Source organism: Protopterus annectens, chromosome 7.part1 (assembly GCF_019279795.1).
Source record: "Protopterus annectens isolate FY-2018-M chromosome 7.part1, PAN1.0, whole genome shotgun sequence".
Lineage (NCBI taxonomy): Eukaryota > Metazoa > Chordata > Ceratodontiformes > Protopteridae > Protopterus > Protopterus annectens.
Window position 1 is genome coordinate 236,914,486 of NC_056740.1, and position 19,318 is coordinate 236,933,803.

The window sequence follows — 19,318 nt, forward strand, 5'->3', positions numbered from 1 at the left end:
TTTTACCAGGGGTGGGGTAAGCCTCCCTGCACCCTCACACTCCTCTTAGCTTACATACTCTGATTTTGTGGTCACACCAACTTGAACTTCTTAGGGGAAACATATGCCTAGCCTACAGAGCAATCCAAGACCCAAATCTAATAAACTTGCTGATATCAGTAAATCAAACGGGACTAGGGCTACCCATTCCAGGGATGTAAACATGGCCTGCAACTTAAACAGGACATGCTAGAGTGACAGATTCATCTCTCAGCAACTGCTGCATCTTTGGAACAGGCTACCAATTCATGTGAAACAGAGCACCTCTATGACACTGTTCAAAAGGAACCTGGATGAGTGGATAGGGCCCCAAACATTCTTACTGGCAATAGCATCCACAACCCTCCTGGACATGGGCCATCATCTATAAATGCAATCTGGGGTACTGACTAGTATTTTCATAGTATTACATTGAGATGAAATGGCTAGGCTTAAAATGACCTCCTGATCGATAGCCTAGTAATCTCCTATGATTCTATGAACTAAGAGTGATTATTATGAAAGCATACAAATTATATTTTTACTCAACTACATCAACTTTGACTAAGAGAGATTATTATGAATGTGTACAAATAGTGACTGTTTTTTTCTTCACTATATATCATCCTTGAAAAACAGTGAACAACAAACATTTGAACCTTTGCATATTGCTACAAGTAGTGAGCCAACAACTGCAGGGGAAACAACAGAAGTAAGTTTAGCTTGATCAGCTCATGGTGGGAGGTTGGCATAATGGTTAAGGTGTTCACCTTACAGACACAAAGTGCAGGGTTTGATTCTCACACGGTGTAATTGGCTAGGCTTAAAATGGCCCACAAACACAGTTAGTCTAGTACTAATCTATGAAACTATGATCTAGCACAGTAAAGCATAGTCTACTTCTCTTTCTCCTTCTTCTTCTTCTTTCGGCTGCTCCCGTCAGGGGTTGCCACAGCAGATCAGCTGTTTCCATTTCTTCCTGTCCTCTGCATCTTGCTCTGTCACACCAACCACCTGCATGTCCTCTCTCACCACATCCATAAACCTTATCTTAGGCCTTCCTCTTTTCCTGTTACCTGGCAGCTGCATCCTTAGCACCTTTTTCCCAATATACTCTGCATCCCTCCTCGGCACATGTCCAAACCAACATAATCTTGCCTCTCTGGCTTTGTCTCCAAACCTTCCAACCTGGGCTGACCCTCTAATATACTTATTCCTAATCCTGTCCATCCTCGTCACACCCAGTGCAAATCTTAACATCTTCAACTCTGCCACGTCAAGCTCTGACTCCTGCCTTTTTGTCAATGCCACTGTCTCCAACCCATATAACATAGCTGGTCTCACCACCCTCTTGTAGACCTTCCCTTTCACTCTTACTGGTACTCGTCTGTCACAAATCACTCCTGACACTCTTCTCCACCCACTCTATCCTGCCTGTACTTCCACAATCACCATTACTCTGAACTGTTGATCCCAAGTATTTAAACTCATCCACCTTCGCCACCTCTACTCCCTGCATCCTCACCATTCCTCTATCCTCCCTCTCATTCACACACATATATTCTGTCTTAGTCCTGCTAACCTTCATTCCTCTTCTCTCTAGAGCATATCTCCACCTCTCCAGGGTCTCCTCCACCTGTTCCCTACTCACACTACAGATCACAATGTCATCTGCAAACATCATAGTCCACGGGGACTCCTGTCTGATCTTGTCTGTCAACCTGTTCATTACCATTACAAATAAGAAAAGGCTCAGAGCTGATCCTTGATGTAACCCCACCTCCACCTTAAATGCGTCCGTCACTCCCACCGCAGACCTCACCGCTGTCACACTACCCTCGTACATATCCTGTACCACTCTTGCATACTTCTCTGACACTCCTGACTTCCTCATACAATACCACAACTCCCCTCTAGGCACCCTGTCATATGCTTTCTCTAAATCCAAAAAGACACAATGCAACTCCTTCTGACATTCTCTGTACTTCTCAATCAACACTCTCAAAGCAAACATCGCATCTGTAGTGCTCTTTCCTGACATGAAACCATACTGCTGATCATTAATCATCACCTCCCTTCTTAACCTAGCTTCCACTACTCTTTCCCATAACTTCATGCTGTGACTTCTCTCTCTTTATATATATATATATATATATATATATATATATATATATATATATATATATATATATATACACACACATATATTTATATAGGATACTTGTATAATTTATTTATTTATTTAACATTTGTTTACTGGAGAAGTCCTAATTGGCAAATATGCCCATTTTCAGCTGAGGCCTGGGGAGAAAAGCTCCACATAATAACAACATAACAGTCAGTATTATAAACAATAATAAAACAATCAGAGAATTATAGCAATAAATCACATAGTAACATATTATCACAGTTCAAGTTAGTAATAAAACTAACAGGATTATTTAGTAATACATATTTTGACAGTTACACTTAGTAACAAGACATCATTCACTGGAGTAGTGTCTCAGAGATACAACAGCTTAATATACAATGGAGTAGTGTATAATATATTTAGCAATACAGTATATCTTCAAGAAGAAACTATTGTAACAGTAAACCATAGCACTTGGGTTTGCCAGCATTTTACAACCTGTTTCCTAACTGAATTTTTCTCAGTAGTGGTGAACATGTGTCATGGAAGGTACTGCCACATGTTGTGAAAGGCTCCCATGTTGGTCTTTGCTCGGTTTAGTTTTTCAAGCCAGTTTGTATCTTCAACAGGGAAGTGTCCTTACAGTACACAAACTTCAGTATTAACCAACACATGCAACATGCAGTAAACAAACATTCAGTAAAAGTACAACATATCTCCAAAATGAGGTGCAGTTATTTTTATATTAGAAAATGCAGCTTAATAATGTCATATAGTGAAAGAGATATCAAAGACTTTTAAGAAAGAGAGAGAAAAAAGGAGATTGATCCAGTGACCTCTTCTTCAAGATCTAATATTACCATCACCTGATGCCCACAAGTAAATCATAACACTTGGATACATTTTCAAGAAGTATAAGGTTGCCTCCTAGGAGGTGGAAAGCTAAGGATGAAATGCATCTCAAAAGTACCATGTCTTGTGAAAGATAAATTAGTAGCTCTAAAGTATTTGGTGAAAATGTGGCCTGCATATATATTGCAACTTCTTATATCTACTGTGCAGAGTAGCAGCAATCATATCAACATCAGCCCCCATTCTTCTACTTTTACATGGGGTTGGTGTGCCATGCCAATTCTTGCCACCTCTCACAATTCAATGTTATTTTCCTACATTCTTCAGTAATAATACCTTATGGCTGCAGGGCTTTTGTTACACAATCTATCTATCCATCCATCCCTTGGCTGGACATCCTTGTCTCCTCTTGCCTTCTTCTTGTCTCTTCCAAATCTGCTTTACCAAATCATCTTTTGCTTTCCAGCACATTAGACTGACCAACCACAATCTGTTCTCCTTTCCAGCACATTAGACTGACCAACCACAATCTGTTCTCTTTGATCTTTTCTGCAGTTTCAGTTACGCTGGATTCAGCTCCAATGCCCTAATTTCTTTGCATGTTGCACAATGATCATCTGACTACCCATCTCAACCAATGTAAGCTTTTAAAGCTGTTCTGTGCCAAACTGGTTACACCACTTTATTGTACACCTTACTTTTTTGCTTCTTTGGCATACTTCTGCTTCACACAATCTCTGACACTTTGCACCCCTAAATCTGTCTTTGACTTTCTTATTCAGTAAATGTATATATAGGGTATGCAATGTCTTAATGAACACTGGTATACTGAAACTCATAATACAGAATGCAAAATTCTGAAATATCAAAATGCTGAAATTTTACAATGTTGAATTCAAAAGACATACTAATACCATACACATACTACATATTTACATTATCCAAGTACAAACCCAGATAACAAGCAATATTACTCCCCGGTTAATAAAAATGGGTTGGGGGGGCAAGTCCTGCTGTCAACATATGTAGGGGAGTACTGTCTCCCTACACATGCAGGGCAGTATGAGATCTCTATACATGCAGGAGCGTACCAGCTCCCTACACATTCAGGGTACTACAAGCTCCCTACATATTTAGGGGAGTACTGGCTCCTTACACATGCAGGGGAGTACTATCTCCCTACACATTCAGGGTACTACCAGCTCCCTGCACATTTAGGGAAGTACCGGCTCCTTACACATGCAGGGGAGTACCAGCTCCCTTCACATTCAAGGTGCTACCAGCTCTCTACACATTCAGGAGAGTACTAGCTCCCTACACATTTAGGGTACTACCAGCTCCCTACACATTCAGGAGAGTACCAGCTCCCTACACATTTAGGGTACTACCAGCTCCCTACACATGCAGGAGAGTACCAGCTCCCTAGACATTTAGGGTACTACCAGCTCCCTACACATTTAGGGTACTACCAGCTCCCTACACATGCAAAGGAGTACCAGCTCCCTACACATGCAAAGGAGTACCAGCTCCCTACACATGCAAAGGAGTACCAGCTCCCTACACATGCAGAGGAGTACCAGCTCTCTACACATTCAGGAGAGTGCCAGCTCCCTACACATTTAGGGTACTACCAGCTCTCTACACATTCAGGAGAGTACCAGCTCCCTACACATTTAGGGTACTACCAGCTCCCTACACATGCAGAGGAGTACCAGCTCTCTACACATTCAGGAGAGTACCAGCTCCCTACACATTTAGGGTACTACCAGCTCCCTACACATGCAAAGGAGTACCAGCTCCCTAGACATGCAGAGGAGTACCAGCTCCCTACACATGCAGAGGAGTACCAGCTCCCTACACATGCAGAGGAGTACCAGCTCCCTATACATGTAGTGTGTCTAAAAATACTTGCATGTATTGCCCTGTTCCACTATTTCCCCTTTATCTCAGCTTTCTGCTTCTTCTGAATTTCCCCATTTGTTGACACGGCAATTGTCTTATCTGTGCTCAGAGTCAGCCCATGTGCCTACAGTTTTACATTTCCTTATCATTTGCTGAAGCTTCTATTGAGAGTCTGCTTGTGATTTCACATCATATGCATACATCAACTTTTTTCATTTGTCCCTGCTAACCTGTTTGCTAATGTAGCCCACTATTAGTATGAATAGCAATTGTCTGACAGCTGAACCCTAATGCACAAACACTTGATCACACCTGTAATCCACATGTGCGACCGAACACTGTTTGCACTTGTGTCATTGGGTCCTTGTACATAGCCTGCACTCATTCTACCAATGTTTCAGATATGTATAACCATTGCAGGACTGCCCAAGTCAGCTTTCTTGGAACCTTGTCATATTCTTTCTCCAAGTCTAGAAAGGCACAGTTGGACTCTTTCCTCTTCTCCAGCTTTGTGTCTATTATTTGTCTCACTGAATACATTAGGTCAGTTGTGCTGCATCCTGGTCTCAATCCAATCTACTCATCTGCCATGTTGCTTTCTACTATTCTGCATATTCTTTTATCAGTCACCATCTGCACCACATTCATACACCATGACAGGAGTTATTTACTCTGCACTGCCCACAGTTTTAAATGCCCCTTTTGTTCTTGTTTGCTGGCACTTAGAATGATTATTTTCTTGCCTTTCATTCCATACCACTAAGTACCAAAAGGCATAATTTCTCCTCCAACTCAACCAACATTTTGACATCTTCTTTAGAGCTGTTCTTACTTATAGGGTAGCTTCTTATTCCTTTTTCATCGTAGGCTGTATGTATAGGAAGTACAGCTTCTGTGGGATTTTCTTCATTCAGCAGCTGCTGGAAATATTCCTTTCATCTGTCTTTGATGTCCTGTGGACTGGTAAGCAGATTTTTGTTGGTATCCCTTATGAAGAGTGCCTTAAGACTATCATCTTTAAATTGGCTGTTTCTGCCTTGCAGACTGATAAAGTTGCTTTGTGCCATCTGCCAGGTCACTATCCAGAATTATATTTATTTAGCTCACAATTCCCTTGACCTGGGAGGTCTAACTGAGCCAAAGCCCTTTTTCAGTGGAGGCCTGGGGAGAAAAGCTCCACAGAAGAACTTATAATGTTACATACATATCACAAACGAGAAGAATACAGAGTGAGTAAAATTTGGCACTCAAGAAGGTTACATAAGATAAATAAATGCACACAATCTAAGAAAGTAAAAGGATTTGAATTATATGCAAATAGTCTATAAAGTAATAGCAATTGGGCTTAAATGCAAAATAAGGTAAACATTTTAGTGTATACATTTCTCAAGGTCAGGTTGTAGAGAATATGGTTGTAGAGGTAAAAGGAGTAGTTATGAACAGAGCTGAATAGCCATGGGGGAGTGTAAGGGAGACTGTAACAGAGTGGTTGTGCAAAGTAGTAGCAGGGGATGGAGTAAGATAGGAGTGAGTGGTGTTATTTAGGGAGGAAGGTTTGGACTGAGCCTTTTAAAGTGACAAGTCCAGATATTAAGCAGGTATTCTTTTAGAGCTTTTTTGAAATCATGAGCATGGGGTGTTTTTTTTTTTTTTTGATGTGCAAGTGTAGTTTGTTCCAGGTTAGGGCAGGATTGTATCTATAGAGATTTTGGCCTATGGAATATTTGGGTTTGTAAATTTCCAAAAGCTGCTGGTCAAAGCTTCTAAGGGTTCTAGAAGGAGTATAAAATGAGATGAGTGTGGCAATAGATGGACAGGCTGACTGCTTGTTGAGGATGGAATGAATGATAGGGAGTTGGTAGAGTAGGAGTTGGTGGGGTAACTTCAGCCCTTTTAATAGTTTGATGGATTGGCAGTGATCTGTGTTTGAGGTGTGGTTAGCTGCAAATCTTGACACTTTGTTATAGGTGGCTTCAGGTTTTGTTAGAAGAGAGGCCTGCAGGATAATTAATATTTGTGAGTTGGAGAGAAAACTGGGGAGAAGGAAGCCATGGGCAAGAGAGTTTCTAGAGTCTTTTGTGAAGAATGTTATTTTTGCACAGTAAGCCGATCTTTTGATGTGTTTTCTTTATGCAATGACAGACATAAAGGTCAAATTTGAGTTGGTCATCTCTGGTGACTCCAAGCAGGGTGGTGTGAGTTTCTACATTTATAACAGTGTTGTTGAGTGTAGTAATGAAGAAGATAGGTTTAAAATATGTGAGATTTAGGGAGGAATAAAAGAAGCTTGGTCTTCTTAGGATTTAGGATGAGTTGATTATTAGACAGCCAGTTTTTGATAGAGTTAAAGGAGTTTTGGGTGAGGGTGTGTAGGTCAGAGAGGGTGTCAGAAGTAGAGAGGACTGTGGAGTCATCAGCATATTGCATGAGAGAGGAGTATGGACAGAAGCTGGTAGAGTGCCTCTGACACCATCTTCTTTGCTATTGTAAATGATCTCTTAGCCTCTTGTTAGCCAGGCAGTATTCCTTCTTAGCATAGTCTGTCTTTTTATTCACAATTATCCTAGCACTTCTCTCTTTTGCCAACATCCTGGAATTCTGCATTCCACCACCAACATTCCTTATGCACCTTATTCATGTACCTGGCTCAGCTGCATATCTGTTCTATGTTTTGAGATGCTGTCATTCTTCTTTAACCCCACATATTTTCACTTATTCCTGAGATGCTGGAGTCCTGCGTATTTCCTTGAACTCTTGCGCTTTCAATTCAGTCAACTTCTAGGTCTTCAGCCTAGTCTCTTTTGAACTTTGAGCCTTCTATGATCATTGCCTGCAGAGAATTGTGGCCTCCAATGGTATATGCTGTGGGCTGACTGTTTCACTTGGCAATCTCTGAGTCTACACCAAAGTCCTTTCCTTACTAGCAGGAAGTACAAAGGAGCACTCTTGTAAATGATCTTGTGACTGCCTCTCTTGGTGACCCATGTGTTGGCCATCATCGAGACATTTGCCAGGCAAAAGTCTAGAATGACATCTCCTTCTTTATTCTCCATCCTTGTTGACCAAAACAGTCCTCATATCCTGTTCTATATCTTCCCTTGATATGAGTATTCAAGTTCCAAATTATCAGCACCAACTCATGTTGCCCTGCTTCATTTAGTAGGTCTCACAACTGCTACTAGAATGTACTCTTTTCCTCACCATCAAAACCTGCTGTGGGGGACAGTCTGAGACTATGAATGCCACCCTTTCCTTACACTAATTGCCATCCATCTATCACTAATTATGATGACACTCCTCCTTACCTTCAGAAGACACTCCCTCAAAATAACTGCCACATAATTCCATTCTTTTCTCTCCCTGAGTAGTAGACTCTGGATCCCAACAGAAGAGATTTTGCTGCACTGTCCTTCTATCTTCTCTCTTGGATGCACAGGATGTCAAGTCTCATCCTTGCTATCCTGTCACCCACTTCCAAGCTGCATCTTATTAGAGAACCTACAGACAGTGAAGCAAACATTTATTTTGTTTTACTTTTAAAAAATGTAGATAACTTTTAAAATGATACCAGACTTTGTCGTTCAATAGTTTTTCACAAATGTTCTAGTATGTTTCAAAATGTTTTTAAAGCATTAATTATATGTTGTTATTGTACTTTTTTTCTAGTCTAGTTTGGTGTGTTAAAGCCATATGACTTCCTTGACTTAGTATTAAAATGGAGTAATTAAGGTTTGCCATTAAAATGTTGGAAAACAGTTACGCAAACTTGGAAGGCCGAAAGGCACTCTTCCAAGGTGTCGTAACTTTGATTTTCAAATGTTTGAATCTACAACAGTGAATGCACACTAGCATTTGCTGCTGTGGATTTGTCATTTTGAATGGAGATTGCACTATAGTGGGGAATTGGGCAATTTACCCTTTCCCTCACTGTAGTGCAATCTCAGAGTTTGTATATGTAATTAGCAGGGGGCGTGGGGGGTGCAGGGGCAAAACCTTCGTGGGACATAACCAGAAGTCCAGGTAGTTTTGTTAAAAGTCTACATTTGAGAGTTGTTGATTTTCCTAAATTACCACTTTTGGTTATGTCATCATTCAGCATTTGGATTTTACAACATTTCAGGTTGGGTAAATGATCACTTGCACAAGTGTGTTGTGAGATTTTGATAGTAAACCATAATTAATATAATAAATTTGTCTGAAGAAATCTTGTGCAGTTCTACATTGAAAGCACTGCTTGTTTGTTATCATAGCAAAAACAAGTAATAGTTAGCAGACCCAGATGAATACCTCGTCCAAAACAAACAGAAATCCACCAAACCACAGTAAGTCGAACTAAAACAGATGGCAGTTGTCCAGAGTAAACAATTTACTGAAACAATTTAACGTAAGTAAGCGCTTTCACAGTATTCTCTACTGCTTCATCAGACAATCCTAAAACAACAAAAACTAGTCATTTAAATAACAGAATTAATCACATGACCAAACTGTAGCTAATTGCACCCAACTGAACATTTAAAAACACAATACATACACTTCACATATAATTTCACTGAAATACAATAAAACACAATATTTATAAAAAAATACATACAAAATACACATTAAAGATTTAAAACAACTTCCCTACCTTCTTAATTTTCTAGACCTGAATATAAGTTTAAGGGGGATCTTATCATTAAGTCCACTCCCAAAAATCAGCCTTGAGTTTGACAATCCATTTAGCCTCACTCAGCTCTGTTCTATTTCTAACGTCACCCATCCTGTCATCCTGCCTATTTCTATCCATGATTAAAAATGTAAACCTATGTGAACTATCAGTCACCATGATATGCTTGGCTAAAGCATCTGTAGTCACCTGATGCTCTATGTCATATAGGTGTTCCCTGATCCTAAACCTAAGCATTCTGTCCATTTTGCCGACATAGAAAGCATGGCAAACTTGGTAAATCATCAGGTATGTCAAATGCTCCATATGACATGTGCCTCTAACCTTAAAAATGAATGTTTTGTCAAAATCAGGGTGAACAATACACAATGGGCGACCCTACCCTGTGGAAAATGTAATCAGTGTCAGTATATAAATTCAACAGGTACATTTGTTCACCCTGATTTTGGCAAAACTTTAATTTTTAAGGTTGGAGGCACATGTCAAACGGAGCATTTGGTATACCTGGCGATCAGGTGACTACAAATGCTTTAGCCAAGCATGTCATGGTGACTGATAGGAATTACAATGCAAAGAGAAGGGAAATTTGAACAGACTTTCCAGTTTTCATAAGATGAATAAAATAGTTTTGTAAAGTACAGGCACAAAAAAATATATGCTATTTTATTTACTTATTAACTGGGTGGGCTAGCCAAAGTACCCTTTTCAGCCACAACGCGTACTCAACTGAGCAAATGTTGATTACTACAGACATAAAAAATAAAAAAGGATTAAAATGGACAGAAAAGTAAATAAGATAATAAGATAAACAACAATCACATTATGAGGCATGGATCAACTCGCATTGGTAAAAAGATTAATAGCACAAAGATGTAATGTAGAAAAGACGATTAGTAAAGCAGAAATGAAAGAAACAGAAGTTGAAGTTATGGAGTATCTGCAAAGTGAAGGATTTATTGGATATGGTCTAAAACAGACTACATCACAACATGATGGAGTGAGTCCCCAGAATAAGGAAAAGCAGGAAGATCAGAAGACATGTGAAAAAGAAATATGGACATGGGAAAGGAAAAGTGATGTAATATGGTGTAATATTTATGCAAAGGAGAAAGCAAAACTAACCAATGCAAAAACAGCAGCACCAAAGATATTTGAAGAGAAATACAAGCAAAGGAATCCAGATATGGAAAACTTTACAATACAAAAAAATAAGAAGACTAAGAGGAAAGGTAGAAAAAGAGATTAGTAATGAAGAAGTCAAAGAAATAGAAATTGAGGTTATGAAACAGTTGCAAAAAGAAGGATTCAGTGTAGTAAATAGAATACAGAAAGCACCATAACATGATAGAGCAATGGATATCCAAATTAAGGGAAAACCAGTGGAACAGGAAGCAGTTGGCTAGGTGTCATATAAAGATATTTTGGAGCCTTCCACAGGAAACCAGTATAAATGCTCATTTGAAGCTAGACAGCAAGGAAAGGAACAGGAAACTGTGGAAACTCTGATGCAGTCAATCTTGAGGAGTGATAGGCCAGTGAGTTCCCATATGACAGAACAACAGAAGACACAGGATGAGATTGAAGAGAATGTGCCACAGGAAGATGGTATAGAACATTCTATAATATGCCTGCAGGAAACAGAAAATAAGGGATGTGCCCTCAGTATGGAAGAAAATGAGTTAAGAGTTGCTTGATTTAATAGACAGAGATGGATATATCAAGATGAATGAGAGAAATAGACTGCAGAAGGTCAATAAAACCCCAAAAGTCAGAAGCTTGACAAAACAAATGAACACAGTAATTAGGACTGTCCATAGAGATCCATGCAATATAACAGAAGTAAACAGAATATATTACTGTGCTGCTAAATTAATAACCGATAAAGTTCTACCACAGGAACATAGAGTAGCATGGGAAAAGAGGGGGCGAAAGCGAATACCATCATGGAAATATCAAATAGAGAAAACTGCAAAGCGGCTAGGACAAGAAGTGTCATTGTTAGAAGATTATAGAAGAGGGAATAGATCAGCAAAAATACTAAGATAGATGTGATAAATGCAATGTGCAGTATTAGAACAGACCAGGATCTATTATGCACTATTGGAGATAACAAACTAAAAATTTCAAAACAGGCAGAAAGACTTTAAAGATACAAAGATAAATATAAGGGAAAAGCACAAAATAAGCAATTTATTGATGACCCAAAAAGGTTTTATAGAGAACTGGGAAATAAGGTAAAAGGAATTGAAAGACAGCCAAAAAAAGAGGAAGTAGATACAATTTGGAGAAGTATCTATGAAGATCCTGTGAAACATAACAAAGATGCTAAATGGATAGAAGTAAAAGAAATAATAAGAAGTTTAAAGGTACAGGATATGAAATGGGATAAAATAACAGGCAGAGAGATTGAAACAAAGTTGAGAAAAGCCTCTAACTGGAAAACCCCAGGCCCAAATGCAGTACCTAACTTTTGGCCTAAAGTATTAACTTCTTTGCATGAGGATTTAGCCATGAGTAAGAACTATTTATATGTGCACCCCAAACACACACTGTACTGGTTAAAAAAAGGAAAAACAATGCTCTTACTTAAGAGTGAACCTGCAAGCTACCCTAAAAATTATAGACCAATAACTTGTCTTCCAACGACATATAGACTATACATGGGAATTGATGCTGACAGAGTTTACAGTCATTTAGAAGAAAACTCAATTATGCCAGTAGAAAAAAAGGGCAATAAAAAAGTCATATGGAACAAAGGATCATTTGTTGTTAAACAAAGTTATAGTGGAGAACTGTAAGAAGAGGAAGAATCTAACTATGGCATGGACTGACTACAAAAAGCATTTGATAGTATCCCACATTCATGGATAAAAGAGTGCTTAAAAATGTATAAGATACACCCTACACTGATTGACAACATTACAGTAACCATGAAACAGTAGCAGACCACTTTGCAATTAAGCCATGATAAAAATATCCCATTAAACTTAAGATGATGTGATCTTTTTAAACTAAATGTGTGACTAGTTGGTGAGGGGATCAATGAAGCCAGACCTTTGTTGGAAGTTATGTCAATGCATCTGGATTAGACTGACACATATTACTGCCTCAGGACAATATACATACAGAATAATTGCACTCTGAAGATGGTATAATTTTGGTTTTGCTGGTAGCACACACAATATTGCATGTTCAAACCTTAACTGAAAAGAAAGAGGGGATCTTTCTGGCCAGACTGGGTAAGTCACTGATCTGCCACATCTAAATCACTGCATAAGACCATTTGCAATTCTTCTTAAGTGCTATGTACTGCCATGATGGCAGGTCTTCTCTAAAATGAGACAGAACTTGGGAGAGAAGGATAAAGCCCTGACAGAGTCCCCAATGACCCTGGATTGATTAATAATCTAGGAGGGAAAGGAACCAACAAGAGAAAGTAGGAATGAGCTGCCAGTGGTGACTTCTCTTCCAGCAGGAAGAGTCACCCAAAGAGGAACAATTAGGCTGGGTGAGTCGTGGGAGAACTTCAGGTCAGCAGATTATGGAAGAAAAATCAAATGCAATGAAACCCTTTCCTAGAATGAGATACAACAAGTTAACATGTACTATCAAATAAGGCTGAAATGCAACAATTAATGGTTAGTGACAAAATCATCTCAATAAAGGGATGGTTGAAGGGAAAATAACTAACTACCAAACTTTCAATATTTGGAACAAATCTAACAAATGTAAGGAATGAAAGCCTTTTCTGCTTATTTCTCAAAATGAAATAGCTGAGAAGTACTGTGAATGGCTATAAGGTTTGCAGAAAGTGAGGAAAAATTGGCAAACTAACATTTGGAAATGAATAAACATTTGTTGTTTTAAAATCACTGATTGCATTGGTATGTATGATTGTAGACTCTAAGCCACAAAAGCATGGTGCAAGGATTTTATTGTTTCCTTATGGTGCTGCAGGCAGTGCCTTTTACCCCTGCAGAAATTGTGTCTTTCTTAGCTTTTGTAAAGTAGGGTATGACAAGTCAGTGAAAAACAATGAGGGATATATAAAGGAATTTTGTGCCACCTCCATTAATGACCTTTCAAGGAATGAGACGTGTAATAGTTCCCTTTATGCAAGATATTCTAAATGAGAATAATCTGGCTAGTAATGGGACACACATGATTTGACAAATTAAATGTAATGTTTACTCTTACAGTGACTATTGTATAACTGTGCTCACACACACAGAAGTCAGCTGGAATTGATAATGAAAACAAACTGATAATGGTATGTGGATTTACGCAGTATACTATGGTACACGCATAACTATTTCTACACAGCAGTCACGTAAATGCTTAGAGGTTACCAAGCTAAATTAGCACAATATTTACAATGATTCAAACTTCATAATTTTCTGTGTGATACTATGCTTTCACATTTGCGTCTAAACTGTCTAATGCAAAGTTTCACACTTTAGGGCTGTGATAACTTGTCACAAAAAAATGCCAACAGACCACTATTACATGGTGTGGTGATAAAATAGGGAACATTTTTAACATAACAAATGTAAAAACTTTGGCATAATAAAGGACTGAGGCATACAATCATTTTTTATGGGACATTGCTACAATAATATCATGGAGAATGACTGTAAAGAGTAAAATAGAGTAGAAATGGTGGAAAAACAAACCATGCACAAATAGAAACACACACAAATGCAGCCATCCAAGTTATCATGCTTATTCCTTTAGCAAGCAAAAAGTGCAAACAGGACAAAGCAATAAATATATTCATGTATGTCCAGTTTTACTTCTCCAAGTCTCATTGTAAAATGTATGTTATACTATGACCCCCCCCATTAATATTTCAAAACGTGCACGCTGATTGGTCAGTGTGCACGTTGTAAATTGACTTATACTAATGGAAAAAGGTCCGGTCGCCCGGACTTTTTCCATTAGTATAAGTCTTTTTTAAAACGCTGTCTAGCTATGTTAAACTCCTTTAACATTGCGAGACAGTGTGTTAAAAGCAACAGAGATCTTGCTTCCTCCGTTGCTTTTTTTTTTTAAAACCTGTCTCGCTATGTTAAATGGGTTTAACATAGCGGGACAGCTTTAAAATAAGCAACAGAGATCTCCGTTACTTATTTTAAAGCTGTCTCGCTATGTTAAACCCATTTAACATAGCGAAACAGTTTGTAAAAAGCAACGGAGATCTTGCTTTCTCCGTTGCTTTTGCCCACAGCTCTGATGTACTGCGTAGGCATACGCATGCGCAGTACATCAGAACTGCCGCAGAATACCAGACAGCTGCGGAAGGGCAGCAAGGAGGCATTGTACAATATCATTATTTAAGAAAAGTAATTATTTTTTTTCTTAAATAATGTCATTGTATAATAGCAATAACCCACTTCTGGGTGTGGGTAATGCTGGATTTACCCACGGTTGGCTTTGTTTGGCCACTCGGGCTTCGCCCTCGTGACCAAACCACACCAACCGTGGGTAAATCCAGCATTACCCACACCCAGGCATGGGTTATTGCTATAATAATCTTTAAGTCCTTACACACTGCACAGACAGTATACATCAGGCTACCTAAACAAAACACAGCACAGTACAGGAAATGCTAAGCTGTAGGAGCTTGGACAACTGCACATGGAGAAGTGTTAAAAGACATCTGTATCCTGCAGTGTTCCTGCTGTTCCACTTAAAGAGAATGCTAGATGAACTGGTCCTGGAGATAAGCAAAAGGGAAGGGTGCTTTCTTTTTCATAACAACTTCACTGAAAGCTAATTTCAGCTACATGCCAAAGAAATAATATGAACACATTTATCAAACATTTGATGTGTTATGGTATTATACTCAACTAATTCTGGCTGGTAGTTATTTCTAAAACATTTCCACTTGTTTAGAAATAGCTGCCTATTAGTAGGTTACAACTCCATAAGCACCCACATAATGGCTTGCAAACACAAAGCATGATAGCTTTCCTGCACAGGGATAATATAACATACCACAGGCAGCTGGAATTTATTTTTTATAACAATGTTTTCATGGAAAAAGTCTCTTTTTACCTAAATATCCAAAATTAGTTCATCAAGCATTTTCTTAAAAAAGTATATTAACTTTGTTTAGAATGTAGAAGGAAAAAACGAGTCAGAAAGCTAGTTTTAGAGACTTCAAAACTCAAGCTTATTTACAAAGGAAAAAATACAAGATGCTTTTCTTCAGCGTGAGAAACAACATACATTCTTGGGCACCACAATCATCTCTCTGCCGCATGACCATCATCAAGGAAGAACCACCAGTTCATGACCCTGTTCATGGAAAGTATGTTCAGCACAGACCATTCACATTAAGATGTCAGTGGTCAAGATGACTTTGGATGGTAGGATGGTAATTCTGAATTTCAGTAGCTGGTGAGATAATAACCGAAAGCAAGCTTATAAGCATCAATATTCTGTCTATAAAACCACTACAGAAGGGTATGGTATATCATGAAGATAAAGTCTCCCAAAAGATAATATTATAATTTTGTGAGAGACAGCTCACTCGATAGCTAAGCATTCCCTTCAATCTGCTAAATAATGCTATTTGGCATTCATCCACTTCTATATTTGTGACAAGAAAGAAATACAAAGTTAAGTTGGATTCTGAGCATTGCACATTCTTCAATTTCTGAAATCCTTGTTCCATGGCAACTGTCCATTTGACATTCTGCAGGGCCTTACCTTTAGTTTGATCAGTCAAGGGAGAGGCAAAAGATGCAAATCATGGGAAAATTTTATTTTATTTATTTTATTTTATTTATTTTACATTTGTTGACCGGGCTAGTCTAGCTGGACATATATCCGTTTACAGTAGAGGCCCGGGGAGAAAAGCTCCAGTATAGATAAAAATTACAGTGATTTATAACAATTTCAGAATTTTCTTAATAGATTTATACAAGGTACAAGAGAGTATATCTATGATATTTAAAAACATTAAGTCAAGTTATACAACAGAATATAAGAACTGCATACTAAAGTTAATAAGAAATATAGGCATACCTTAGGATTCAACTCTCAGCTCCAGAAAGCATCAGGTAAGGCCAGTAGGGGGACAGAAAGAAAAAAACTACAAACTAAAAAGGCATATTGAGACATACTTTCAATCAGGATTGGTACAGGGACATAGCCATTGAGAAGTAAGATGTGGTTTGATTTGTCTTTTGAACAGAGAGGTGGAATGTAGAGTAGCTATTTCTTGAGGGATTACATTCCAGCGTTTCCCTATGGAATTTGAAAATAGTGCATCCCCAGCTTTATTATATGATTTAGTTATGGATACTAGAAACTTATTGGCGGAACGGAGTGTGTTTAGGTTCTTATATGGAGAAATAAGTCTAGTCAGGCTTGGAGTATTTTCAGGGAAATGAAGGGTTTTATGAATGATAAGTAGTTGTTGGTAGAGTAGGTGGTTATTTAGTTCTAGCCAGTTTAGTTGTTTCAGGTTGTGACAGTGGTGGGTTCTAAGGGGAGTTGCAGTAATGAATCTCGCTATACTGTTATAGCAGGTTGAGAGTTTATTGATGTTATTTTTAGATAGTGAGGTATATATAGCTGAAGCATAAAAGGGTGGAGAGCAGGTGGGTCTGTGCAATGGTTTTCTAGCTGCTGGGTTAAGGAAGGGTTTAATTCTGTAGAGTGTCCCAATTTTTTATTAACAGCTTTTATAGTACTATTAATTTGGTCATCAAAGTTAAGGTGGTTGTCAATGGTTACACCTAATAGTCGAGTGGTATTGTCAGGGTTAATGCAGGTAGAATTATCTGAGGTGATAGTAAAGAGAGGTGTAGGAGATTTATTAGTAGGAGTAAAGAGAAAAAGCTTTGTTTTGGGATTAAGGAGGAGGCAGTGCTGCATAAACCATTTTCAACGTTATGAAAGGTTGTTTGGGTGATGGACTGGAGAGAGGAAATATTTATGGCAGAGCAGATCAATGTCGAGTCATCTGCATATTGGATGCAGGTTGCTTGTGGTACGTTCAAATATAGGTCATTAATAAATACTGAGAAAAGAAGGGGTCCAAGGATAGATCCTTGTGGAACACCAACATTTACTGGGAGTAAAGATGAAAGGTTGTTCTCCCAAAGAACTGCTTGTTGCCTGTTTTCAAGATAGCTTCTAAACCACTGTAAAGTATGTGAGCTTAAGGAGAGGTTGTTAAGTTTTTCAAGAAGTATGTTATGGTTAACCATATCAAAAGCTGTTTCGATTTCTATTTATGGAGTCAGCAAAGGACAGAAGGGCAGTAGTAGTACTGTGATGGGGTCTGAAACCATGTTGACAGTCAGCTAGAAGGTTATTTTGGAGAAGGTAGTTAAGAAATTGTTTGTGTATACACCTTTCCATTATCTTAGCTAATGGGGACAGTAAAGCAATAGGACGATAATTGGATAATTCAGAAGAAGGGCCCCTTTATGAAGGGGAATTATGTGAGATATCTTCCAAACTGAAGGGATTTTCCTTTCAGAGATGGTCCTATTTATTAGAATCGATATTGGGTGATAGATAGCTTTTGCAGCAATTTGTAAGTATTCAGATGGGAGTTGGTCAGCCGATGGGGTGCATGGTTTTAGTTTTAAGAGAAGCTTATATATGATAGAAGAAGAGACAGGTTGGATTTGAAAGACATTAGTGGAGGCTGGAGAGGTATTATGTGAGGATGCAGTAGGTGTTGGTAGTGAGTTTGCTAGTGTTAGAATAGCTTCTGTAAAGTAGTTATTAAAGGCATCTGGGATCTGGGTAGAGGTATTAGGGTTAAATCCTGAGGGGGTAGGAGTAGGAGAATGTCCTGGTTTAAGAAGGTTATTAATACCTGACCAAAATTTTTGAGGGTATTTTGTGTGGTTTTGAAGGTGAAGATAGAATTCCTTTTTGTCTCTAAGAGTGTCTTTCTTGGTAGTATTTCTTAACTGTTTGTAGAGGAGATGGTCAGATGGAGATTTGGTAGCTTTCCATTTAGCCCAGGTTTTATTTCTAAGGATCATTTTTTCTTTTGTTTGCTTTGTAAGCCAAGGGGCAGTTTTGGCTCTTATCCTAGTAGAGTGGAATGGAGCATGATAGTCAAGGATTTGTAGAAACTTTGTGTTAAAATAGGTAATTGCCTCATTAAGTTCTAGGTGTGATAAGGGTGACCAGTCACATGCCTGTAATTCAGTAAGGAAGTTATCAGGGTTGAAAAATCTTTTTGAGCGGCATCTTCTAAGTTTATGCATATTAGGAATATTCAGTTTTGTCTGATAACATATGTAAGTGTGTGATCACTAATACTATCAGGAAGTGTTTCTGGAGTATACTTACTGAGGGCGTTATTGATTAGAATCCAGTCCAGAATTGTTTCTTTTTTATTTGGTTTATGGATTCTAGTTGTAGTTGTTATTAATTGAGAGTAACCATGGAGATTAATATGGTTAGTAGGCTGTTGGGCGAGGTATTCCAATCGATGTTAAAATCACCAAGTATTATGGTTTCTTGGGGTAGTTGGTTGGACAGAGAACTGAGTAGGTTTTCTAGTGTTTGGGTATTATTACCAGGGGGAAGGTACATACATATTAGATAGATTGCTTTATTGTTGTTTATCTGTAGCTTGATTGATAAAATTTCTGATTTTGGGCTTGTTAATGGTAGTTCCTTAAACTGGGTAATTTGTAGGTTGGATTTATAAATAATGGCTATACCACCACCTTTCTTCTTTATTCGATCATTTCTAAGTATGTTATAAC

At 38.4% G+C, this 19,318-nt stretch overlaps 1 protein-coding gene across 1 annotated transcript in view; it reads right to left on the reverse strand.

Moving 5' to 3' along the window:
• The window catches only part of LRRK1 (leucine rich repeat kinase 1), a 2,417,153-nt gene that overhangs the window by 117,311 nt on the left and 2,280,524 nt on the right, over positions 1-19,318 (reverse strand). The window contains 2 exon segments of the mRNA XM_044078686.1: positions 7,808-7,848; positions 17,829-17,865. Coding sequence (XP_043934621.1) covers positions 7,808-7,848; positions 17,829-17,865 — 78 coding nt within the window.